This window comes from Typha latifolia, chromosome 6 (assembly GCF_019914945.1).
Source record: "Typha latifolia isolate L0001 chromosome 6, TyphaL0001v2, whole genome shotgun sequence".
NCBI classification, from domain to species: Eukaryota; Viridiplantae; Streptophyta; class Magnoliopsida; order Poales; family Typhaceae; genus Typha; species Typha latifolia.
The window spans coordinates 2,379,855-2,405,528 of NC_133091.1; the positions used below are offsets into that span (position 1 = coordinate 2,379,855).

The window sequence follows — 25,674 nt, forward strand, 5'->3', positions numbered from 1 at the left end:
AAAATCAATTCCCTTTCCTTTCTCTCTGCAATATAATTTTTTTTCAGTTTGATGTCAGAGAGAGAGAGAGAGAGAGAGAGAGAGAGAGGTATTGAATTTGGATTTGGGTTCGATTACGTCACGTTCTCCCTTATCCTTTCTCCTCTGCTGATTAGGTTCCTCGTCACCATCTCTGCTCCGATGTCTCCCCTCTCGTAGATCCCTCTCTGCTTTCTTTCTCGAGATCTTACTCTTACTTCCTGGCAATCTTCCAAAGGAGACGTTTTCCGGAATTTAGGACACGTTAATTTGGAACCTAAATTTCTGTGCGCTTGCAATTATTTGTAGATTTTGCGAATTGGATCTTGTTCAAAATAACATTTTTTTTTTGTTTGGGTGATTAGAGGGTGTAGGTAGAAGTTTATGAATTGGGTTGTGCTCAAAGTTGCGGTTCTGTTGATCGAATTATAATTGGGAATTGCTGTAAAAGAGGGGAAATTTTGCATCTTTTCTTTTCCAATGGATATCACCAATGAGGCCAACGTGGATGCCTTCTTGATCGGGCCTTCCACAATCATCGGCCGCACGATTGCTTTCCGGGTTCTGTTTTGCAGCTCGATTGCGCAGCTCCGGCAGCGGATTGCTCTATTCATTTGCACCACCATTCGCAGGATTAAGGATGGAGTTCTCCCTCTGGTCGCCTGGTTCCATCCGAAGAACACTCAGGGGATACTCGTCATGGTGACCTTGATGGCTTTCCTCCTGAGAAGATTCACTAATGTCAGGTCGAAGGCGGAGTCGGCCTACAGGCGAAAATTCTGGCGGAATCTGATGAGGAGCGCGTTGACGTATGAAGAGTGGGCTCACGCAGCCAAGATGCTCGACAAAGAGACCCCGAAGATGAACGAGGCGGATCTTTACGACGAGGAGTTGGTGAGGAACAAGTTGCAGGAGCTTCGTCATCGGAGGGAGGAGGGATCCTTGAGAGACATTGTGTTCTGTATGCGTGCGGATTTGCTAAGAAATTTGGGTAATATGTGCAATCCCGAGCTCCACAAAGGCAGGCTTCAGGTAGAATTTTTGACCCCTAGTTTTCTATTTTAAGCTGCTATCTCATGAATCTAACTGATTTCCGGAAAAAAAAAACGCAATTTGTTACTGTGTAGGTGCCTAAACTAATAAAGGAGTACATCGACGAGGTGTCAACTCAACTAAAAATGGTCTGCGACTCTGATTCCGATGAGTTGCTCTTGGAAGAGAAGCTTGCATTCATGCACGAGACAAGGCATGCCTTCGGGAGGACAGCCTTGCTCTTGAGTGGTGGTGCTTCCTTAGGAGCTTTCCACGTTGGCGTAGTGAAGACACTGGTAGAGCATAAGCTTCTCCCTCGCATAATTGCAGGATCTAGTGTAGGTTCCATAATGTGTTCTGTCGTGGCAACAAGGTCATGGCCGGAGCTGGAGAGCTTCTTTGAGGACTCCTGGCACTCGTTGCAGTTCTTCGATCAGATGGGTGGAATTTTTGCAGTTGTGAAAAGGGTCATGACTCGTGGTGCGGTTCACGAGATTAGGCAACTGCAGAGGCTTCTCAGGCATCTCACGAGCAATCTAACATTTCAAGAGGCTTATGATATGACCGGTCGTATTCTCGGTATTACCGTTTGCTCTGCGAGAAAGCACGAGCCGCCGCGGTGTCTTAACTACCTGACATCGCCCCATGTCGTCATATGGAGTGCAGTGACTGCTTCCTGTGCATTTCCTGGTCTGTTCGAAGCTCAGGAGCTGATGGCGAAGGATAGATACGGCGAAATAGTTCCCTTCCATTCACCCTTCTCTGTAGGTGCAGAGCAAGCTCCATCTGGAGCCTCAGCGCATCGCTGGAGGGATGGAAGCTTGGAGAGCGATTTACCCATTTTGCAATTGAAGGAGTTGTTCAATGTAAACCATTTCATTGTCAGCCAAGCCAATCCTCACATAGCCCCGCTGCTTAGGCTCAAGGAACTCGTCAGAGCTTATGGTGGCAACTTCGCTGCAAAGGTACGTACGTACGTACGTTTCTTATTCTATTCAATTCCTTCCGTTCGAGAAATTAAACCGTCTGATTTAGTCGCTCCATCTGTAGCTTGCTCATCTTGCTGAGATGGAGGTTAAACATCGCTGCAATCAAGTTCTAGAACTTGGCTTTCCAATGGGAGGGATAGCGAGGTTGTTTGCCCAAGATTGGGAGGGCGATGTCACAGTGGTGATGCCGGCTACACTTGCTCAGGTACTTACACTTCCAATTTTTTCCTTGGTCCTTTTTGTAATTATACATTCAGATTCTAATATCTGATAGATTTTGTTTCTCTTCTTCACCTTGACCAGTATTCGAAGATTATCCAGAATCCATCTTATGTGGAGCTCCAAAAGGCTTCCAATCAAGGCAGGAGATGCACCTGGGAGAAGCTCTCTGCAATTAAAGCTAATTGTGCTATTGAGCTTGCGTTGGATGAATCTGTTGCGCTCCTTAACCATATGCGCAGACTGAAAAGAAGTGCTGAGAGAGCTGCTGCTTCCCAGGGATACGCCAGCAGCACTGGTAGGTTCAGTGCTTCTAGGAGGATACCTTCGTGGAACTGCATTGCGAGAGAGAATTCGTCTGGTTCTCTCGAAGAAGATGTCCTTGCAGATGCTACTGGTTCAGTCCACCAAGGAGCTGGCCTCGTTGCTGGGCCATCAAACAGAAATCAGCGTGTTCAACGAAGCGTACGCGATGGAAGTGATAGCGAATCAGAAAGCATTGATCTACATTCATGGACTAGAAGTGGTGGGCCTCTGATGAGAACTGCATCTGCTGATAAGTTTATCAACTTTGTTCGGAACCTTGAGATCGAGGCAGAATTCAACAGGTCTTGGCCAAGGGAAGATGAGAATGATGCCGCAGCAAACAACTCCAATTCTCTGGTAGCTCAGTTGGTTGGCAGAGATCCTTACTACAATAGCTCAAGAGTTTCAACTCCAGATAGAAGTGCAGAAAATACAGACACTGAGTCGCGCGAAATTGGCAACGGCAACGGCAGCAGCAGACTCTCTCTTGGTGCTTCCACAAGCATTATGGTCTCTGAAGGTGATCTGTTGCAACCTGCAAGGATTCATAATGGAATCTTGTTTAATATTGTGAAAAAGGAGACTCTACTTGTACAGAGGAACGGTGACGCTGAACAACATCCAAGTACTTCAATGGAAGCAGATGTCGAAAATATACAGATAGAATCTTGTGATGCTATATCAGCTTCTGATTATCATGAGGATGACGACGAGGAACCTGACTTGAATTGCAATGATGGAGCAGCTTCTCATTGTGACACTGGAACTTCCGATCGAACTCCTGCGGTCGAAAATAATGCTGATGATTGAGAACATTATGTTATATATTGCGTTGTATTCATCAACGCTTTGGGTGACACTGAAATGGAAGAAGCATTTCCGATCACACCGGCGAGGGTATAATGTGAGCATCTTGACATGCATGTATTCAGCAATGTATGACACTGCCATTGCTTCTATCAAGTGCTTTTGATTTTTGGTGTAAATGAAATTTCTGATTTTGTATCATGAAGCTTTCAGTGGCATACATCTCTGCAACTACTTTATGATGTAAATCATGTATCCTTGGAAGAAACTGCAGCCATGACCAAGTGAATTGTAACTGACATATTTCATCTCATTTCATTTCACTTGTTATTACAATTGCCATTATTAATTTGCTTTTCCTTTTGTTATTATCTAATGGAATGAAGCAAATTACGACTCTGTGAACACAAATGGCTAACACCAGTTGTTGAGCATCAATTATGCCAAGTCAAGCAAACATTGTTTAATATCATTAATTATTGAAATGTTGAAATCTTAGTCTAACAGATGTTGGTATGCAGATTCAATCAAATAGATGAGTCAAATCACAATGTAGGAGCCACAAACACGTCGAAAGTAGGTTTAAGCCTCAATTATTGATAAATGCTATGTGTCAACTCTTCTTATCATCAAACACTACCATTTTCTAAATTTCCATCCTAATGATAGCTATAAAGACTGACGACTGTTTGATAGATTCTACTAGAGATAACTTCTGTTTGTAGTCTATATTAAAGGTCATAAGTAGTTTAAGTATACATAATATAATGATTTATTTAGAAAAAACTTGTATAGGGACCCAATTTCTCTTGGTGTATTACAGATGCAAACCAGCTTAATCAGGCCAAAAACTACCTAGAAGATTCTTAAATCAAGCAACCAAAAAAACTTAAACAATCCTCCCACTTTATAGTTCATACCCACACAAAGTTACACCAATTGGCAGGTCCACAGAGATGGAACAAATTACCTCTTCTAAGTCATCTACAACTCCACAAATGTGAATTGGATGTGATACTTCCAGTACTGGGGATGCCCCAGGATTGAAAGATAACAACAAGATTAGGAAAGCTATGGAGCTTCCTGGAAGACAACCACTGTCCTTTGTTCATATGACACATCATGTGGCTGTCACCATTTGGCATTCTGTGCCGTCCTGGGGGTTTTTATTTGAAAGTTCACTGCAATTTCGTAGGGAAAGTTTGTTCCGATGCCTACGTCGGTGTGGGTTGAAGGATAAATTAAAGCAGAATGAGTCAATCTTTTTCTAGTAGAATGTATTTGAAAAAAGTACGTTCTTTTTGTCCTTATTAATTAAAATTGATATGTACTTATAGCAAGACACCGGTCGGAGTTTCGTAGAAGATTACATAAAAAAGGAAAGGAGTAGTAGACTGACAAAATTATTCGAAAAAAGCTAAAGAAAAGTAAGTGGTTCTTGGTAACTACAATTGCGTTTGAATTATGAGTTAATACTTGATATCATGATGCACGGTGCAATTTGCAAGTTGGTAGGCACAAAATCTATTCTTTATAGGATGCAGTCTAAAACTCCAAATTTAGATAGAAGATATCAAGCCTATTACACAAAACAAAATACATTAAAAAGCAAAAAAAAAACACTAGTATATAAGAGAGCAGCACCCTGACACTGAAACCAACGCTAGCTTCCTGGAAAAGCAGCATGGAGGCAGTTGAGACTGAAAGGAATTTGATAGAAGACAGAAAGAAGGATGGAGAGAGAGAGAGAGAGAGAGAGAGAGAGAGAGAGAGAGAGAGCGAGCAACTAAAGTTCATGATGGAAGAAAAATGATGAGAAAAGATGATGACAGCGGTGAGAAAAGCCCTCGAGAAATAATAGAGGAGGTCGAGTTGACTTAGAAGGCGCGTAAACTATTCAAGAGATAATTATACGTTTATTTTTAACGATGGAATGTTATAATGGTTGGAAGTTGAAACTAAAGACTAGTTATTGTTATGTGTATTTGAATTATATTTATGTTTGTTTGCAATCCCGTGCTCAATTCAATTAAGTAGAATATTTTGATCCAACTTTCTAACTTAGCTTTTCATACAGTGGACAAAATAAGCCCTTCGTAACATCAATAGAACAGTAAAAAAAGTTACATAAGAAAAGAGAGAGAGAGAGAGAGAGAGAGAGAGAGAGAGAGAGGAGAAATCTAGACCATCCATCCAAGATCCCACTCGCTCATCGCTGGCCGTCCATCATGCTAACAAACTCATCAAAGCACACGAACCCATCTCCGTCCGTATCGACCCCTCCGATCATGCGCCGGCAATCGTCCAGCGAACAGCCGTCGTCCCCCAGAACAGCGAACAGCGACATCAGCTCCTCCGCCGAGATCTTCCCGTCCCCGTCCGCATCGAAGACCGCGAACGTCTCCCTCAACTCGGCCTCGTCCGCCGCCTCCGCCTCCGCCTCCGTCATCTCCACCACCTCCTCCTCTGCCGCCTCCGCCAGGATTGCCGCCACCTCCTCCTCGGTCGAGTTCAGCCGCCGCAGGACCACCTCCAGCCCTTTCCGCGTCACGACCATCTTCCCCTCGTTGAGTTGGAGGACGGACCTCGGTGTGGATACGGTGGAGTACTCAGAGCCCGATCCGAACGATGGGGGATCCGGATCCGATAAGGTGATGGATCGCGTTTTCTTGGCCTTCTTCTCCTTGCTCTTGGTGGAGAAGAAAGGAGGACGTAAGGTGGCAAGCTTCATAGTTGTGTTTGCGAAGAGAGAGAGAGAGAGAGAGAGAGAGAGAGAGAGAGAGAGAGAGAGAGAGAGAGAGAGTTGGAAGGTTGGAAGAGAAGAGGGGAGGGAAGGGGGTGTTAAAAGGAGGGAGGGAAGGCGAAGAGGAGGTTTCGAGGAAGGTTCCTGGAAGGGAATGTCCATTTTAGTTGTGTTTGCTTTTTAGGTAGTGTGCTTTTAATAAAAAAAAACTCTTTTGATTTGAGAGGTTTGGCATTATGATTTTCGGTTAGTTTGCACCGAACTCTTTTATTTACTTTTTAATTTAAATATTTAACTATTTTATAGTCAATACTAAACTGTAATAACTGTATTTAACTAAATTAAAATTTAAAATTTTTAAACTTTTTGTGTGAGTATAGTAAATTGTTTAAGTCATCCAACAAATCTAAAATAATATTAATTAAATTTAAAATAACAGTAGATTTGAAGTATACTTCTCTTATTATAGAAGACTCTTCTTTATCCTTAATTGCGTCAATTATAATTTATTTTTTCTTACACTATTAAAATTAAGAAATACGTACAAGCTGACCCCACTATTAAAACGCACTATAATTTTATCTTCTTGATGAACCGTTCATTATTTTGTTAATATAGAAAGTATAAAATGTGTGTTAAAATTCACGTGCGTTGACTCTATCTACTTACGCATAGTAATTAGCACTTAAAATGAAATGGGTGCACGTTTTAATTAGTTCCATTGTACAAGATTTTGAAGTTGAAAGACGTACCAAATTAACGTGTTGACTCTAGTTAGGAAAATTAGTCAGCATTTTTTTTAAAAAAAAATGGATTAAATGGAGTGCACGTTTTAGTCTTTTAGAAGTTCAAACACATAATAGAAGAGGAACTTATTAATTCTTAATTACAAGAGTTAAATAAAGATTTCTCTACTACTGCAGCTACTGAGCTATTTTTTAGACAAATCGCATCAACCACCACGCCAACCAACAGCCTAACTAACGACAAGATTACCGGACAATAATTTGGACTGTGTCAAACTCCACAACACTCGATTCGATGTTATTTGTTCTAAGAAAGATTTGAAATCTTTAACTTGTTAGTTGGGTTAGTAGATCGAGTTTTACCGATTATTTCTTAGAAAGTGAGTTTTCTTATGCAAATTAATAATAATAATTTTTTTTAATCATTCAAGAGCGTATACATTTGCTAATTAATCATCTCATTAAGTTTCTTCGTTGTTGTTGTCAAACAAAACTTTTAAGTTAAATTCATAGCACCAATATTTTCCAACAACCACACCACCGAGTCGCCGAACTTAAGCTAAATCGCTTAGCCACTAATCCCTGAATTTAATTAGTCGGTCTTATTTTTTAACTAATAAATTTTATTAGATTTAAAAAAAAAAAGTAGAGGCACTACTCAGAAGAACTTTATGTGCTACAAATGGTTTGGTAAAATAGTGCAGACAAAGTGGTGAACAACGTCAGGTTGACTGGATAGCCCAGAGGACACCCACCATGGGAGTGTCTGCTTATATTCATAATGCCTCCTTTCCTGGAGGAATAAAAAGCTTGAGCTGGGTGGCTTTGGGAAAGATGAGACTGGAAGGAAGGAGCTGAGAAGCTTCACTAATTACGTTGCTTCCAGGTCTCTATATATACGTGATTCTAAGAACTTGTTCCTTTGCCAGTTGTTGGACTAGTACTATATAGACATATAGTATTGTTCACGATTAGGATGTTCACCATATCATTTCCTTTTATTATTACCCACATTTATTTATTTATTTATTTATATATAGTTAACTTTATTATATATGATATTAATATGTCAAGTAAAGTTGTTAGAGGCCATAAAAACAAAACATATTGGAATAATAAATACCCATTTGGATTCAATTCGTGGACGCTGGAATTGATATTTAGAGGATTTTCTACTGTATCTTTGTATACTTATGATTTGAGATTTTTTTAGGAGGGCTATTGGTCTAGTTGTTTAACTTAAATATTAAGAAAAGTTAGCCCTTTTGTTTAGCTTTGACTAATATGTGCATCATATTCTGAAAAATGAATAAAAAAATACCTAATAATAGTGTGTTAATGATAATATAAGTAATATATAGGATGTTATTATTCTTTGTGGGGTTTAATTATATTTTACCCCTGTGATTTAGGTTAATTTTATAAAAGTTTAATGTACTTCTACTTTAAGCATTTAACCTTTATGTGTATTGACTAAAGCCTAATTATTAACTTTTTCATCTAACGGCACCAAAACAAAGATTGAATTTAAAGATCTTTATTAGAGACAAAGTTATAATAGATTGCATAAGTTTTCTAACACATCTAAAGTAATATTGATAGAATTTTTGATAATAAAGATATGACATTTAAAATTTTATTAGTATTATTTTATATGTATTAAAAAATTTATCAAATTCTCTACAACTTTATTTCTGATGAATATAATCAAATTTGATATTTGATTTAGTCAAATATAATAAAAAAGACCAAAGTTATACTTTATATTTTTAATATTCAAAATCTCGAAGATTAGATATAACCTAGACAAAGAATCAACCCTCTTTTGATATAAAGACACTCGGTCTCACTAATATTTTAGCTAACAAGCATAGTCATTCAATTTAAACTCCAAGTCATTATACTATCGAGCTATTGCTTTAGGCTAATGCGTTGTTGAACTACTCTTCCAAGCCAACACATATCATGATTCATGAGCCATTAAACTTAGCTGAATTGATCCTCCCAAACTAAGCCACCAAGACTCAAATAATTTATTTATAATAAATTTATTTGGAGGTGAACTTAAACTTGGATAGTAATAAAAGATTAGACTTTAGTTAAAATCATATAGAAGTTAAAAATATAAATGCCTTTTGTAATAAATTTTTTCGGAATTTGGACTTAGATCGGCCTGAACCCCGATCCACTTATATCGACCTGAGCGAGGATTCATCACGTAGTGCTCAAGTTGGATTCGACCCGAAATTTGCTCTGAAGTGCTTTCCGAATCTTATGCGATTAGAAGCTCGAAAACTCCACGGTTCCCTCCTCAAATCTGGCCTCCACTCCCATGTCTACCGATGCAACCTTCTCCTCCGCGCCTACGTCCGTTCCAATGCGTTATCCGACGCCCACCGCGTGCTTCAGCTCATGCTTCAACCCACCGTCGTCTCGTACAACACCCTCCTCTCCGGTTACGTCAACTCCCACCGCATCGATGACGCACTTGACCTGTTCGACAAAATGCCGCTCACGGATTCTTGGTCTTGGAACACTCTCATCTCTGGGCTCATCCGAAATGATAGATGTAACGAAGCCATTTTCCGTTTTGTCCGCATGAATCGTGGTGCAGTCAGGCCCGATAACTACACCTATTCCATCATTGCTCCTTGCTGTCATTTGACTATTGGCCGGCAAGTCCATGCGCATGTCATGAGAGCGTGGTCCGATTCGGACCCTTTTGTTGGTACCAGTTTGGTAAGAATGTATGCTGAATTGGGTCAGTTGGATGAGGCAAGGGAGGTTTTCGATGGCTTGTCACAAAGAGACTTGGTCTCCTGGAATGTTCTGTGCGATTGTTATTCTAAGTTTGGCATGGGCCATTTGTGTCTTCAGGCATTTCTTGAGCTTGTTAGAATTGGGATTCGACCGGATGAATTCACTTTCGCGACAGTCCTAAATGAGTTGGCTAATTGCTTGCAAAGTTTTGAAGGGATGCAAGTGCATTCGATGATTATGAGAGCCGGATATTGTTGGGATATTTTCACTTGCAATGCTTTGTTGAATTTGTATTCGAACTGCGGTCATGTTGATTTGGCTGACAGATTGTTCAGTGAGATGCCAGAACACAATGTGGTTTCTTGGACTGCAATGATTTCGGCCTTTGCGGCGGGCGGTTACCAAAGTGATGCTTTTGACACTTTCCAGCTGATGCAGATGGGTGGAGTGAAACCCAATTCTTTTACCTTTGGTTGCTTGATTGGTTCATGTGCAAGTGCCAACGCTCTGCAAAGAGGAAAGCAATATCATGCACTTGTTTTGAAGCATGGGTTAGAAATGGATGCAGTCGTTGCTAGTTCTCTGGTGAATATGTATTCAAAGTGCGGCGAGACGAATGATGCACTGAGTCTTTTCAATAGTATTTATGAAAGAGATGTGGTTTCTTGGAATGCAATGATATGTGGGTTAGCTCAGAATGGGGAGGCTATGAAATCTTTGCAGCTTTTTGATGAAATGGTACAAAGCCATCAACCATTCTTCACCCCAAATTCTAACACCTTTCTGGGTGTCTTAAGTGCATGTAGCCATGCTGGCTTGGTTCATAATGGTTGCAAGTACTTCAGAGACATGGTTTATGACTACTCCATTGAGCCACAGCATGAGCATTATGCTTGTTTAATAGATCTCTTGGCCAGAGCTGGGCTTTTAAAGGAGGCAGAGGATATAATTCTAGCATTGCCTTTTGAGCCTGATGCAGTAATATGGGGTACCTTGCTAGGAGCTTGCAGAAGACATGGAAATCTAGTCATGGCTAAGCATATTGCGAAGAGGCTCTTTGTGGCCGAACCGGGTAATTCGTCCAATTATGTCCTCCTTTCTAACATGCTTATTGCTAACAGAGCGTGGGATGATGCATTAGATGCTAGAGAACTTATGTGTGCCAATGGAGCTCAGAAAGTTGTGGGGACTAGTTGGATTGACATTAGGGGCAGTGTACATTCTTTTACAGCAGGTTTTACTTGTCATCCACAGTTTGGATTGATCTCGGATATGTTGCGAAAATTAGAATTCACAATGTTGGATATTAGATACCGGTGTAATATGGGAACAAAAGCTTGTGATTAGCGAAGCTGTGAAGCTAAAACATGCAATTTCGCAGTTCTTTTATGTTCTATGAAATACTATTTCAGGTGGTGAATAGTTTCACGTTTCTAATCTACGTTTAAAAGCCGATTTTATAATAACTTATAATTACTATTTTACTCCTAATCAAAAATATTTTCCTCGTTTAGTTTAAAATGTCAATAATTCCCATCACTATTAATATTAATTTTATATTACATTAAATATAATTATGACTTTTTATGCGAATATTTAATTAAATAATAGAATAACTTATATTAGCATTAACTCTTCTTCTGATATTAAAAGTTTGAATACTTCCTTTAGAACTGGTATTTTTCCACGAGCGAAGGAAACCTCAACTTTAATAATAGTAAAATTAGACTCTTGATATTGAATGTGTTCTCAGATAATTTGCATATGCACAAGCACAAGCACACGCGCCCACACAGAATCAACATTAACTTCATCAAAACAGAACTTACGTGCTTAAAGCCTTAAACTACTACTACTGCCGAAACATATCTTAGGTTTTCCTCCAACTACTGCTATCATAATAATTAATTTAAACATTCCTAAGATTTACATGCAGTACAATACCTAAACACGAACCCCCAAAGAGCATCTCCAGAAGACCCAACCAAACATGGTATCTCACTGACATCGCTCCCAAATTGCATCAATCAGTAGTCTGCTCAAGTAAATTGATCAGCTTCAGAAGAAAAGAATTGCATGTACGGCAAATGACTTCAACAACAAATAGCCTTCCGCAAACAAAACCTCCAATTGCATATTTTTCATGGAGGAACCTTTTAAGGATAACTCGAGAATCAACAATCCTCTCTATTTAAGATGCAAGGATCGTTAACTTAAGTTCTTGATTCACATAACAAGCATACAGATCACACATTTCAGTTTGAAAATAGAACGATTTCTCCAGCAGCTCATGGTCCAACAAGGCAAAAAGAGTTTCAACCATTCTTAATATATTGGTCTTCAAAACCCTGTATAAATGAGCCTTTGGTGAGACTCAACACAAACAGTCAATGATGACCCTGAACTAACAATGGGAAGCTGAAAACATCTCACAAGACAAAAGTCATATGCCGAAAAGTAAATCAGCAAATGAGTAACATTCAGTTAGAATCTTCCAACAGCAGTTAATACAGTTAACTATAAAAAAGTATAAAAGATATTACATGCATAAAGATTGGTCAGTCTCTTATGCATATCAAGCCCATTACAAGAAAAGATCTAGAGACATGTCCCTCGAATAAGATAAACAATGAACATACTACGGAATATTCTGATATTTTCTATACACTCAACTAGGTACTAGATCTGATTAATAAACAGATAAAAATAGGACCCACAGAACTTTGCATGATAATGCAGTACAAATTAAATGTCCAGAGTCAGTAGTGCATGAAAGGGATGTAGTGCAGATTAAATAGCACTAATGTAAGACCATTAAAAGTAATTACCCTTTAATAACAGCATGTATAGAGGAAGGACCTCGCTTCTTTTGTTAACCAAATAGCCAATTAGGTATTCCCAAAATCCCTTGAATATAAATATCATTCTTAAGATACCACTTAATCCATTAATGCACTAAATTGTACAGGTACCTACATTTATAAACTATAAATAAAGTACAGCATTCCATGGGTGACAATTAAAAGGACCTTAAGTATGAAAACCTACTAAAATAAGTTCAAGAAAAGAAATACCTGATACAAGACAGAGGAACAGGTACATGATGAAAACCAAATATGTAAATATCAGGTCAAACAACGGTCACACGGTTCACATTTTTGTCAATTTCTCTTCCTTCTCTTTTTATGTCTTCTATCATTTCTGTCACTTTCATCTGAACTCGACTCTGAATCAGAATCTGATTCAGAACTTGACCCACCTGAACTATCTGAACCAGAGCTTTTAGGATCATCATCTGATTCTGACACAGGTTTTTGTTGCTGCATTATAAGGCGTGGCATATTTTTCAAGTACTCTCTCAGGCTCTCTGTTATACCACCAAGACCAATCGATGTAAAGAAGTTTATCGCGAACCTTGTGTTCTTAGGATTATCCTTTGGGAAAATTGAATCAAATGAATCCTGCATAGTTGGATCATTGAGACGTTCATTTAGCAAACGTATGCCAAGATGCTCAGACAATTCCTGCAATAAATGAAATTCGGTTAATTCAATAATAAAAAAAACACAGAAAATGTCAGAGGACCAAAGTATATATACCTGAAAAAGAATTTTTATGAAAATTCGGGAGGATGACGTGGTATCTTCCTCAGTTAAACGTATGTATGCCAGCACATGCCAAGGAAGTGCATCTGTTCCTAGTAAATGTGCAAAGAACTTTGCTACGTTACGTAGTTTATTTGTTTCAAGCCGATGAATCATTGAATATTGCTGGACAAAACACTTCTCAAAATTTTCCTGGTGGACTTTGTTGATCATGCAAAACCGTTGGCCCAACAGACCATAATAGCGAAGATATGTTCTCTCTTGACTGCAACACTCGAGAAGCATAATACATAGCTCCATCTGTTAGGTAAACAAATAAGTAAGCATTCATGTCGGAAAAGGAAATAGAAGGTACATAAAATCAAGTAACAAATGGACATGTAGTGATGTAGAGCATCCAGCAACTACTGTAGACAAAATATAGCAAGTGAAAGAAGCCATAATGTAGAGCGTCCAGCAACTACTGTAGACAAAATATAGCAAGTGAAAGAAGCCATTTAAGCTATTTTTCAATATGAGTCCACCCAAGAGCAAATAAGACAGAGGGTAACTAGTTACATTTACAAGAAATAACTACATAAAAAACCAGTGCATCTTATTATGTCTACAGGAGTACATTTTGTAAGTGTTATTTACCTAATGAGATTCAGAACTTCAAAAAATCATGATGCTCTAAGAACAAACCACAGTCATTCAGTACAAAGGAAGGGCATATAATGCATTACTTACCTCCTGACCAGGTTCAAGTTTGATTTTTAGCAACTTATGACCAGCCTCTTCAAAATCAACACTTGACATGATTGTCAGATATATGGTTCTTCGCAGATTAACAAGATTAGTCTCTGTTTCATCCTTTATTTTCATCTGTTCATCATCCTCTTCTTCAGAATCTTCTTCATCTTCATCATCTGAGGCAACATCAGAGCCTTCTTCCTCTTCAGAAGATTCTGTCCCAAGTATACTTATTTTAAGGTCCTCATAGGCCTTTTCATCTTCAAGGAATTGTGGATTTGGCTTAAAAACATCTGCAAGATCACATAAATATTATAAGTACTTAAAAATATAAGATCTGTCAGTAATGATTACAGCATATAAACTGAATAAAATTACCAAGGTTTGTCTCAGGATCTAGCTCATATTCAAGGGAAATCTCATGGGTAAACTGGTCCTCTTGCTCCACAAGGTCCAGATCAGGCCGGATAGCAGGAAATCCCTGAATATTAATGTAAAACATCAATGCAATCTTCAATTTGGCTTACTTCATCAAGAAACATGCTTTAAGACAAAAATTTGCAACAATTTATTTATACCTGAAACTTGGCCTTTCTGATGGCAAAAAGGCCTTCAATTAGAAACTGAACACGTTTATCTATTTCACCTTCATGAAGTATACCTCGGAACCTCTCAAAAATACCTGCAAAAATTAAGAAATAAGTAACACATTAAAATTGTATATATACCATGGGAAAATATACCAGCTCCACATGCATACGAAGATAATTTTAGTACTGAAAAAAGGCATACTCTTAGGACTTCACTATGTGTGATTTAGATTCTTATGACTATCAGTACTTTACATATTTAAAATGTTTAGGACTTAATCATATGGGTAAAAATTAAGGAATACCAACAGTAGTTACAGTATATAGCATCAAGTAACCTAAATTTACAGTAACTAATCCCATGATCACTTTTAAAGATAAGACAAGTATTTTCCACTGTTTGCTACCGCATGCAAGATAAAAGAAGAGTGGAAAGAATAGTGGGGAGTAAGCTAACCAGTACTTACTTCCTATTGCTATGAGAAGCCAAGAAAACTAACATATGTATCAACTAAAATCGAGTAACTAAGAAGCCACAGTTATATATACTTGACTAACTATGATTGAGTAACTAAAAGTATGCTGACCATCAGAAACAAATTTATGTATGCTAACCATATTCTTTCCATTTTAAAGTGTGAAACCAAAAGAATATGGTGCACATCATGTCTAGGGGTGTAAATCCAGTTCGTGAGCTCAAGCTCAAATTCGCACTTGTTTACTAAATGAGCTGACCTCGAGCTGAACTCAGCTCACTCAAGCTAAGCTCGATATATATAATATAAATTTATATTATATTACATATTTATATATAATCTCTATTAGTTCGCACAATTGTGTTTGGCAAGTTGGTCAGATCTCCTCTTTTCCTCGGTGATCAACAATCAAATCCATTACTATTTTTAACTCGGTGCAGTCTTTAAGTCATGTTAAAGGCATTCATAGTCCCACATCGGAATAAATATACTTGGTAAGGGCCCTTATAGCTGCTGCCCTCTGTCCTTAACTTTAGAAAAGTTTAAATACTACGACAATATCATAAGGAATCTTTTTGGAATAGAGCCATAAAAGATACAAGCCGAGCCCAGCTCATTATTTGGGCAAGCCGAGCCGATAAAAAAAAGGCTCATATGATCTTCAGTTGAAGAAGAGTGAAAAACTATTAAGATCATATTCATGAATTAAAGTTTCTGGTCTAGTAGGTTACCAACTAGTACTCATCGTTGCTGTAAATCAGATCGTACATTTTGCAGCTAACTTGCAGTGATCTTTAAAGTTCAACAAGGGGTGACGGGAAATAAATGCCTTAATATGACACTTAGATGCACAAATAGTTCAATTTCTTCAACCAAGAAAGGTGGAGTTATTTTCATCAATATTCAAAGTAAACATGGGGATGACCTTAGTTCAGTCGAGAAGAATATATATGCACTGCAACAGGATTACGAATATTTAGATTAGGTGGGATCAAGAGTGATTTAACGAGGTTGAACAAAGGAAATGCAGTCCAAACTCCAACCTAATGTTATTCTAACTAATTTATGGAACTATGGAAGTGCTTAAAATATACCATAATTAGGTTGACCGGCTATTTCAATACATAATGTGAGTTGATAAAATTACACAGGTATAAAATATATAAAATGAAGTAGCTTAATAGGGTTGCAGAAATAATGATAGAATCAAACTGATGGCTCAAAGGCCAAGATAGAAAATGACTATATCCAAGAATAGTTTGGTTTCATGCCAGATAGATCTACAATATAGATGAATTTGCACAATTTCTTTATTCTCTTGTAAAATAACATGCCTCATTCATTTCCATTGACTTATCACAAAGCAGTGAGAAAAAGAAAATCTTATCTCAGGAGGATGATCAAGAAGGATCAGTCTTTCAGAAACTAGTACAGTAAAAAGCTTCAGATTATTTTCGTCATTAGCCATATTCAGAAGTTACTTGAAAATAGAGCACGTCTTACCATGAAGACCTAGGGGAACAACATCCTGCAATAATGCTCCACATTCTTTAACAAACCCTACAGCTACCTGCAAGGGGAAAATGCACATATATGTATATGAAAAACTACATTTACAAGCTCGTCATAATGCACAATACATCCTAACAACTTTACCTCTACACTATCATCTGTAGGATTTTCCAACAGCACTGTGAGAAGCTCCAGAGCAACAAGCTCATGGGCCACTAGCTGGTTCACAAGGTGCGCTATAAACTTCGTCGCAGCAAGTAGTTGGGGCTAAACATCAACAGATACACATCATATCTATTAGCAAACTATCTTTCTCCAATTACAGTACAAATTAGAGATGCAAAATAGACCTATTCTATTACTTATACCTTGTCATTTCTCTTATAGGCTCTCTTGAGCTGCAACACAATCCTCACCAAAAGAAGCCTGCCCACTTCTGGAAACTTTGTGTTGACAACAGCAACCAACGCGGCGAACACATCCGTAAACCCCGGAGAAGCCATTTGTGATTTCATACACGATCTGCAGAACAGACCCCTCCCACGGATAAGATTCTCCGAGAAGAGCTCCGGGATGATGTTCTTGATGTTGGTCGCATTGACCTTATTCACCAACCCATTGATACTCTTCCTCAAAGCATCCCAGGTCAGTCTCTGATAAGTCTCGCTGCTCTTGTCCTGGACGTCCCGCATCATCTGCGCCATCCGGTGAGGCGGAATGTAGATGCCGCCAGTCCTCCCTGGGATCGTTTCCGGAAGCGGTGGTGGGGGCGGCAGCTCGGGCTCGGGCTCGGGTTTCTTCGATTCTTCCTCTCTCGGCCTCTTTTCTTCTTCTCTTTCTTCTTCGACTCTATCACGATGCTTGCGGCGATCTCGAGGGCTCTCGTCTCGGGACCTCCGATGCCGACGAGGGCTCTCTTCGCGGTCCCTATCCCTTTCGCCTTTCCTGCTCCGGTCGTCGCCGTTCGCCTCCCTGTGGTGACTCCTCTTCCTCTCACCCTCATCATCACGGTGGCGACGATGGCGGCGCTCCTCGTCCCTCGACGGTCTTCCTTTCCGGCGATCGCCGGAATCCGAACCGCCATCGTCTTCCTCGTCGGAGCTGCGGCGGTGGCGATGCCGGCGCTCGCTCCTCCTCTCCCGGTCGCGGTGGTGGCGCCGCTCATCCGGAGGGGAAGCCTTAGATCTGCGACCATTCTTGGCAGAGATTTCTCTGCGCCGCGTCCTGTGATCGCCAGAGTCGTCCTCATCGGAGGAGGGATTCGAGACCGCCATACTCTCCAACTCGTCTACACTTGAAACTTCCGATCTAAAGAGGGAGATTGAGATAAGCCCTTAGGGCTTGGCGGAGAAGAGGACCCGAACCGACCTGTCTATTAGACGGGTCCGGTTGGGTTGCGAAAGCTAGTATCCGTTAGCTAGTTGGGTCGGATCTTTGTTCACTAATAATAGACTTGTTCATTCAATAAATGAATTGAAATATTTTGAGTTCAAAATAATTATTTTTTGCTCAATATAACTTGGAATTATATATATATATATATATATATATATATATATATATATATATATATATAATTACCCTCTAAAAATATAATCTGATATAAAGATGGTAGAAATAGTTTATTCATTTAACTTCAATGCTTGTTAATAGGGGAGTTTGGTTATATTGTTTAGATAGGATATCTAACGGTTATAATTTAGTTTTAATCACGTGAAAGATAAATACTTAAGAAAATAATTCGCGTTCGTGTATAACTAACTGCCAGGTAATGCCAAACAATCCAGGTTAACAAGAGAACTAGTCGAAATAGAATTCGTACTAAACTCGGAGTTCGCAATCAACCATCCGATAAAGACCGGCATAAATATATATATATATATAATACAAACGATATCCGAATCGGAGATTGCTCTACGACTCTGCTACCCCTCAACCTCCTATAAATACATCAGCCAAGGAAAGTATTCAATTATTTCTCTCTCGTGTAGTACTGAGAATTATCATGGACGGCGACGTGCCATACTCAGAAGTTTTGAACGAGGAAGAAGATGATGATCTGGTGATGGTTTTGAAGGAGGAAGAAGATGATATGGGGGTGAACGTGGAGGAGGACGACGAAAGTTGCCTGAGCTTCCAAGGACCAGAGACTTCGCTAGACGATGCACAATCCCAAGATGCTGAGAGTTGTATTTGTTCGGAGCTTGAGAGCGAGGAGGAAGAAGAAGACGCCACGTCGGTCCGCAGGCTCGACGAACTCCTCGACGTGTTGAGTGTTGATGGAGACGATGGAGGGGAGGTTGTCGAAGACTACGACGTCTCGGAGTCTGAAAGAAGGATGGATGAAAGGTTGTTGCAGGACATCCATGACGAAATTTTTTTCAAGTTTTTTTAAAGTTAATTTCTGTTGACAGCCCTTCATAGAATTGATTAACTAAATACATGACGTTAAAATACATTTTGAGCTTTTTTATTATTACATAAATACATCGTAAATAATGAAAATTTATAAAATTCATTTTAAAATCATAATTTTTTCAACATATTTTAGAAAACTGATTTGCTAAGTTATCAAATATCTACTGCTCATTGTCAAAGAATTGTAATCATTCGCTTTTAAATTTTGTGTGAAAGCATCTACAATTTGAATTGCTAGAGAGAGACTCTTTTATGGATTAATAAAATACAACAATAATAGTGATTTCAAATATTTACGAAATGGTTTCTTTGAAAGAAACCTATATTTATAAATAATTTGGAGTAATAATATTATTTTTTTGAAAAAAAAAACCCAATACGAGGTAAATTAGACGATGGTGCCAAAATATATATCGCCAAAAAATTCAATGAGGAAAAGCAAATTTTATTGGATTAAGAATGTAAAAGTTTTGAATTACTGCTAAGGAATAATTGGCCTTTTACTAAACTACTACCATACAAGCGACCAAAATCAACACAAGATCCATAGACTGACTCAGACTGAAACATCAGAATAAATAATGCATCCAGCACACGAGTACTTTGGGAATTCTGCTGGCCTCACAGGCTTTTGCTGAAACAACAAATCTTACTGTGAAAGCTTGACCGTCTCCAACATGGGGAACAACTTCTCCAACTTGACATTAGAGAGAATTCTGTTCGGATCAAGCTCCTCGCGTGCTTTGTTATAGGCATCAACTGGGAAACGCCTCCTCAATCTAGCCTGGAGTGCTGCAAGCTCTTCCTTGTCCTTCGGAACCTGCAGAATGTAAAAATAAGCCAGCTAGAAGAGTAGCTTAATGACCTGAGCACCTTCAACTCTACCATACACAGACAAGGTTACAAGGATGAAAATTTGTAGCATATTGACATGAAAAGAAAAGAATGGATACTAGCATTCTGTAGCCAATCAAATGCCTGTCTGAAGAACTTCAGAACTATGAGTGCTTATAACATTGTAAATTTTGTTATTCCAGAGAAATGCAGGAATAACACAGCCATTGGTTCCAGCAATTTATGTGACTGTTGTCACATTTTTGCATTGGACTTTTCCTCGAGTAACGAGGAAAGAAATATACATTGTAGCGCCGATATTTGACCACACTAGAGATAATGTGGATGCCAGTTACAATATCATCGCATACTCAGAAATTACAGGCTAACATAGCTGAGAGCTTATGGTTGTGAATCCATCCTTTCTCCAAATCCTCCAACTACACTTTTCGCCAGAATTAAAGAAGCTTTCTCATATATATTTCTTTTAGAGAGATAACCGAGATCATACTAGCCTGTCAACTTATGATACAGAGGACCTTTCCCACCAGCATGTAATTCCACTTCAAGAAATGCCAAACTAAGTAACATTGTCCAAAAGCAAAAACCTGATGCAATAGATAAAAGGAGGTTCAAAAGATCTCCAGTAATCAATAGATACCTCAATTTTGGCCCAATGCTCATAAGCAGAATAGCCATCCCATAGTCTAGTTTGAGTGAGACGCCTGTAATTGAAGAACTCTTCTGTGATATCCTTTCTCTGGCGAGCATCCATTGTTGGTAGGTACATGATGATACCAACCTACATAACCATAACACTACAGATTTAATAAGTTGATCTAAGAGAAACTAGTCAAAGTACAGCATACAACAAAAAGATGATCTATATGAACTCCTTACAAGGACCCTTCTGAAGACATAATAGTACCAACCATAATGCAAGGACACCAATTAACTTTTGAGATTGATAGATAATTATACAATAAAGAAAAGTAATTTCATAAAGGAGAATATATCACTTCCCATAAAAAATGAACCCCACGAAATAGATGACCTCCAAAACATGAAATTAGGAGTGAAAACGGGTTGGATTAACTCCGACCCGACCCGCTATCCGACCCGACTCAGATCGGATTCGAATAAAAATTTTCTATCAAATTTGGATACGGATAGAATTTTTAAAAAAAATTCGGATACGGATTCGAATACGGGTCAGATATATTTTTCGGATTCGGATACGGATATCGAATATCCGTTTACCCGCATATTTTTTTAAATGATTTATACTTTTTAATTTTCTTATTTAAATAGTAAATATTAATATTGTTACTAATAATACGTTATATATTATTTATAGAGATTAATTTATCTAATTTTATATATTTGACATACAAAAAAATTATTTGTTGTAAAACTCTTAATAATTTTGTGTTAATTATATCTAAATAAAATATTATAATTATTTTAAATTCAATCAATATCTTATATCCAAAAATTATCCGTATCTGTTTAGTTAGGATATGGTTTTAAATTTTGCTATCCGTCCAATATCTGTATCCGAATCCGTATCTAAACTAAACATACGGATCCGGATATGGGTTGAGCACTATCCGATCCGTTTTCACCCCTACATGAAATGCATTGCAGTAATTTTCAAAAATTAAAAAAAATCTACAATATATAAACTATGCATATGTTAATAGTACATATACCAAGCCACCCCATTGAAGCTCACTTTTTACATGCAGAGGCATGGAAGAACTATATACAGGATCTATCTTATGATGGACCAATTAAAAAATGCAGACAATATTATGGTACATTTGCAACGAATCGAATCTAGATCATATGTAGTCGTGAAATCATCTAGCAGAGGCCAAAGATAAAAATTAAAGAGAATTGTGTTACCCATGAAAATATATCATCTTCACTGGAACTTGAAGCTGAGCTCATGAGGCTCTTACTGCGAGCTGTCCAACGCTGTTCAATAGGTGCTGGTGCTGGTATATCTTCACTTTCTATGAGCTGCTTCAACTCCTCTAGGTAGTCCAAATCCTTCATGCTTGGTTTTGACAAGGTCCCTGCTGGGAAGCAGGTCTCAGAGACCCACTGTTGCCCACCACAATCAAACCCCAGTATTTCATCACTCCAACCTACCCGATATCCCTCCGACTTCTTCCAATACTCAGCTTCTGCTTGGTTAACTTTTATGACATGGTCCTTGTTGAGAGGATCAAGGGCAAGAAGCTTATCCCGCAGCTCAGTAAAAGAGAGCTGGTTTATGTCTGGCTCATCACTTCCTGCTTCAATTCTGCAATAATCTATTAACTGGTAGTGAACACTTAGCTATCTAGAAGATTCCAATTTAACATAGATCAAACCTAGAGACATAAAGTAGAAAGAAGGCTTTCTCAAACGATCGAGAAAAATAATGATCTTCTCAGAGGCGTCAACAGGTCACTAGCCTTCAATTAGCTGCTCAAACAAAAGGAATGCGCTTTACCTATATTTCTTGAGGGAATCACGATAAAGATCACGAACATGTTGCACTGCTTCATCCTTCCCATATTTTGGTGTGAACTTTGGAGTATTCCACTTCGAAGGAGGATTGCACTCAACGACAACAACTGTGTCAGTATATGGGATCCACAAATATTTCACGTGTTTATTTTCAGCTAGCCGCTTCCTGCAAACAAATAAGAAAATAAAAATTCTTACCGACATGAAAGACCACCATGATTAAAAAAAAATTAACAAGGCTATCATTCAACAGAATAATTAATTTACTTGTGATTCTTCCGGATCTCGTCTACGTTAGACACAAATGTATGTTCAACAAGCTCATGTCTCTCCACACACTGAAGAGTGACTTCAGCAACAACTCCAAGGCCACCCAGACCACAGCGAGCCAGATAAAACAGGTCAGGATCTTTCTCTCTTGACACCTCTATTGTTCCCTTGGCAGGAGTTACAAGTTTCATGCTAACAACTTGCTCATCAATGGGAGGCAATCTTGCACCAGTGCCGTGGGCACCAACCTGGACATGAGAAGAGAACATGACATCCTTTAACTGAACACTAAGATCAAAGGTAACAAAATGATCATGAAAAGGAACTGAGACAGTATAACAGAGTAAGCTTTAAATACTTCAATGGAAGACTTTCATCTTTTAGGCAGTTCTAGCCGAAATTATATGGATACCATCATACTATCTTTAGCCAAAAGATGTTGAAATCAAAATAAGTTATGGCCACTGAGGCTTTACTTTTGGTAATTTTTAACGAACTTCCAGGGGTTTTCAAAAAAAAAAATTAAGCTGAAAAAGTGTTAATGCTTCCTTTAGCCTATTTAACTTGCACTGCTGGATAGTTGGGGCAACCGGGCAACCAGGGCACGTGTACGATGAGATCATGAAAGTCCTCCTAGTTCAAGTAGGAAACTGGGGTTCAAGTTGCTCCGGTGACGGAGGTACGGTTATCCAAAAACAACAATATATGTATAAATTCGCCAGTAGTTGCTTGAATAAAGGACACCCATTGATATCAAATCAAATAAGATGATCTATTTCTGAGTCCTTTGGACTTCCTCCTAGGAACCAAGGTTGAGAGGATTAAAAAAAGTCATCTCAAGTTTATGTTACTCCCCGTTAGAAGACAATTCCCAGCCATTATATTTTTCTCGCATATCAAAGAGGTAAAGGAGACAAAAGAAAGCACTTCAGAAAACCCAACATCCAAGATCAAAATTTTGCTCCACCATTTATAGACAAACCTAAAAACGAGGCAAAAAAAGGAGCAAACCTGTATGATTCCACCAACTTGTTGCTCCCGGATCGACGCAAAATTCTGGAGCGTAAGCCCATGCTCCTTCAAGGCATCCACGAGCTCCGCGACGCGTATCCCCGCCTGCACGGTGGCCCTCTTCGTCTCGCGATCCACCTCGAGCACCTTATCCATGAGCGCAAGGTTCACCATCCCAGCCCTAGAAAGGCCGATCCCATTGGGCGACAACCCCGACCCCACAGGCCGCAGTTTGGTGCGCTTCTCGTCCGCTTCCCTCACCGCGGCCTCGAGGTCGGCTAGGGTTTCCGGCTGGAGAAGCACGCGGGTGTGGACTTCGTGGGTGCCGCTCCAATTGGAGACAGTGTGGAGGTCTTCGGGGAGCGGGGCGTAGCGAAACATCTGAGCTTTCTTGTGCTTGGCGTCGGCAGGGAAGGGGAACGAGTAGTAGGTGGCGGCGCCGCAGCCGAGGAGGAGCACGAAGTAGCCAGCATAACGACGGAGCTCCGCATCGGAGGAGGAGGAGGAGGAGGAGGAGGTGGTGGAAAGGGGGCGGAGGAGGAGGTGGGGGCTAGGATAAGTGTAAGGGTTTAGGGTCTGGGAGTGGCGGAGGAGGAAAGAGGAGGAGGAGGAGGAGGAGGAGGAGGGGCGGAGGAGGCGAGCGAAGAGGGGACGCATTTTTTTTTAATAATTATTTTCTTTGATCGTAGTGCGATTTTTGTGGATTGATTTGGTTTTAGCCGGTTGGTATTTATTACGGATAGAGATGTATGAATGAATGTATCAATCGGCAATTGACGCCGTGGAGCGGTGGGGCCCCTCCGCTGCCGTCCCGTTGAGAAGGTCCACTTTTAATATACGGATAGAATTACAGTTTGTATAGTAGATTAGAGAAGTTGCATTCAGATTTCACTCTAGAAATTTCGTATAAAGAAGTGTATTACAGTACAGAATATGCTCTCGTTGCTTTTAAAGAGCAACTTAATTTTCTTTTTGGCACACAAAAGCGATAGATTCATTTCTTAAATTTTTTTTTATCAAAATAAACTACGTTTAAATTTATTTATTAAATAGGGTCTAATTCAATGTGGCTCTTAAAAAATACTAATAATTTCAGCGTTTTTATTGTTAGACAATTTTTCTATAAATTATTAAAAGACTAAGTTAAAAGGATTTATATATATCAGCATTTTTGTCAAAGAAAAAAAAATACTAATTAATTCAACGTTTTTATTAGGGCTACAGTGAACTATACCCTATTTGATAAATAAATTTAAAGATAATTTATTTAGATAAAAAGTTTTAAAATATGACTAGTTAGGAGCTAATGGTGTGATTTAGGCATCAAATTATAGCACCCCTTCAATTGCGACATGTTCCAATTCACTATCACGGTGGCATTTTTTGGGATAATAATCCAACTCATAGTGCCATTTAAGGATACCGACAGGTTTTCATTAAGATTCGATGATGGATGGGTTCATCCCATACATGATTTGTCTTAGATGGCAAAACTGACAAGATTATGAGTAGTGTAATTATTTTCTCTCTGCTCGAGGAGAGAATTAAAACATCGAAATACACCAAATAGATTCTGTCTAAGATGAGTAGATGAGAGAAAGGTGTCCGTCAGTCAATGGGAATCAAAATGGGAGGTTGATTCCGTTTGCTGCATTCACCACAAGAAGACAATATGAGTACATACAACAAGGCTTAGTTGGGCTTTTGCTTGTGGAGTTCCTGCAGGCCGGGGAGAAGTGCAAAAGCTTCTCCTTTTTAGTTCCAAGTGTAGATGTTTGCAAACTTTTTTCTTTTGTTATAAACCAAAACTCTTACTCCTCGTTAACTCACCAACGGCTTTAAAAATTTAAGCTACTAAAGAACGATAACTTTTATATTTTATATGTTAACACTTATTTACAAGCACCACTTTTTTCAAGCCAACTATAATATTATCAAAAAGATGTGTGAGATTTGACAAAAGACTACCTCAGCTTAACTTTAGATTATCTGAGAACAGTTGAATGGGATCACATTCACATAAGATTTGCATCAGATTATGTTTTATTCGTCAATCATATCGAATCGTAGATCTAAAAAATTTACC

General features: G+C 38.9%; 5 protein-coding genes across 7 annotated transcripts; 2 read left to right on the top strand and 3 right to left on the bottom strand.

Moving 5' to 3' along the window:
* The first annotated feature begins 364 nt into the window (after nt 1-364).
* On the top strand, nt 365-3,720 carry LOC140791434 (triacylglycerol lipase SDP1-like). Its single transcript, XM_073142001.1, has 4 exons — nt 365-1,050; nt 1,146-2,015; nt 2,101-2,244; nt 2,343-3,720. The coding sequence occupies exons 1-4, from the start codon at nt 499-501 to the stop codon at nt 3,372-3,374; spliced, it is 2,598 nt and encodes an 865-aa protein (XP_072998102.1). The 5' UTR covers nt 365-498; the 3' UTR covers nt 3,375-3,720.
* A 1,692-nt stretch (nt 3,721-5,412) lies between these two features.
* LOC140791535 (uncharacterized) lies at nt 5,413-6,198 on the bottom strand. The gene has a single exon (XM_073142154.1). The coding sequence runs from the start codon at nt 6,100-6,102 to the stop codon at nt 5,581-5,583; it is 522 nt and encodes a 173-aa protein (XP_072998255.1). The 5' UTR covers nt 6,103-6,198; the 3' UTR covers nt 5,413-5,580.
* Nucleotides 6,199-9,028: 2,830 nt separating this feature from the next.
* Nucleotides 9,029-11,009, top strand: LOC140790958 (pentatricopeptide repeat-containing protein At2g13600-like). Its single transcript, XM_073141280.1, has one exon. The coding sequence runs from the start codon at nt 9,135-9,137 to the stop codon at nt 10,965-10,967; it is 1,833 nt and encodes a 610-aa protein (XP_072997381.1). The 5' UTR covers nt 9,029-9,134; the 3' UTR covers nt 10,968-11,009.
* Nucleotides 11,010-11,327: 318 nt separating this feature from the next.
* LOC140790732 (uncharacterized) lies at nt 11,328-17,899 on the bottom strand. 3 transcript variants are annotated; one of them, XR_012109433.1, is made up of 9 exons: nt 16,904-17,899; nt 16,680-16,802; nt 16,527-16,593; nt 14,536-14,639; nt 14,336-14,438; nt 13,955-14,250; nt 13,220-13,525; nt 12,695-13,144; nt 11,328-11,968 (listed from the first exon to the last, which is right to left on the bottom strand). XR_012109433.1 is itself a non-coding variant. In XM_073140943.1 (8 exons), exons 1-8 carry the CDS (start codon nt 17,807-17,809, stop codon nt 12,782-12,784), a joined length of 2,268 nt encoding a protein of 755 aa, XP_072997044.1. In that variant the 5' UTR covers nt 17,810-17,899; the 3' UTR covers nt 12,529-12,781. The 3 variants fall into 3 exon arrangements, 1 of the variants encoding a protein (XP_072997044.1); XR_012109434.1 differs by having other exon boundaries at nt 11,328-11,982; XM_073140943.1 differs by lacking the exon at nt 11,328-11,968 and having other exon boundaries at nt 12,529-13,144.
* A 1,478-nt stretch (nt 17,900-19,377) lies between these two features.
* LOC140790692 (L-galactono-1,4-lactone dehydrogenase 2, mitochondrial) lies at nt 19,378-24,320 on the bottom strand. Its single transcript, XM_073140886.1, has 6 exons — nt 23,589-24,320; nt 22,575-22,825; nt 22,291-22,473; nt 21,696-22,098; nt 20,449-20,589; nt 19,378-19,773 (listed from the first exon to the last, which is right to left on the bottom strand). The coding sequence occupies exons 1-6, from the start codon at nt 24,243-24,245 to the stop codon at nt 19,603-19,605; spliced, it is 1,806 nt and encodes a 601-aa protein (XP_072996987.1). The 5' UTR covers nt 24,246-24,320; the 3' UTR covers nt 19,378-19,602.
* Between the last annotated feature and the right edge of the window lie 1,354 nt (nt 24,321-25,674).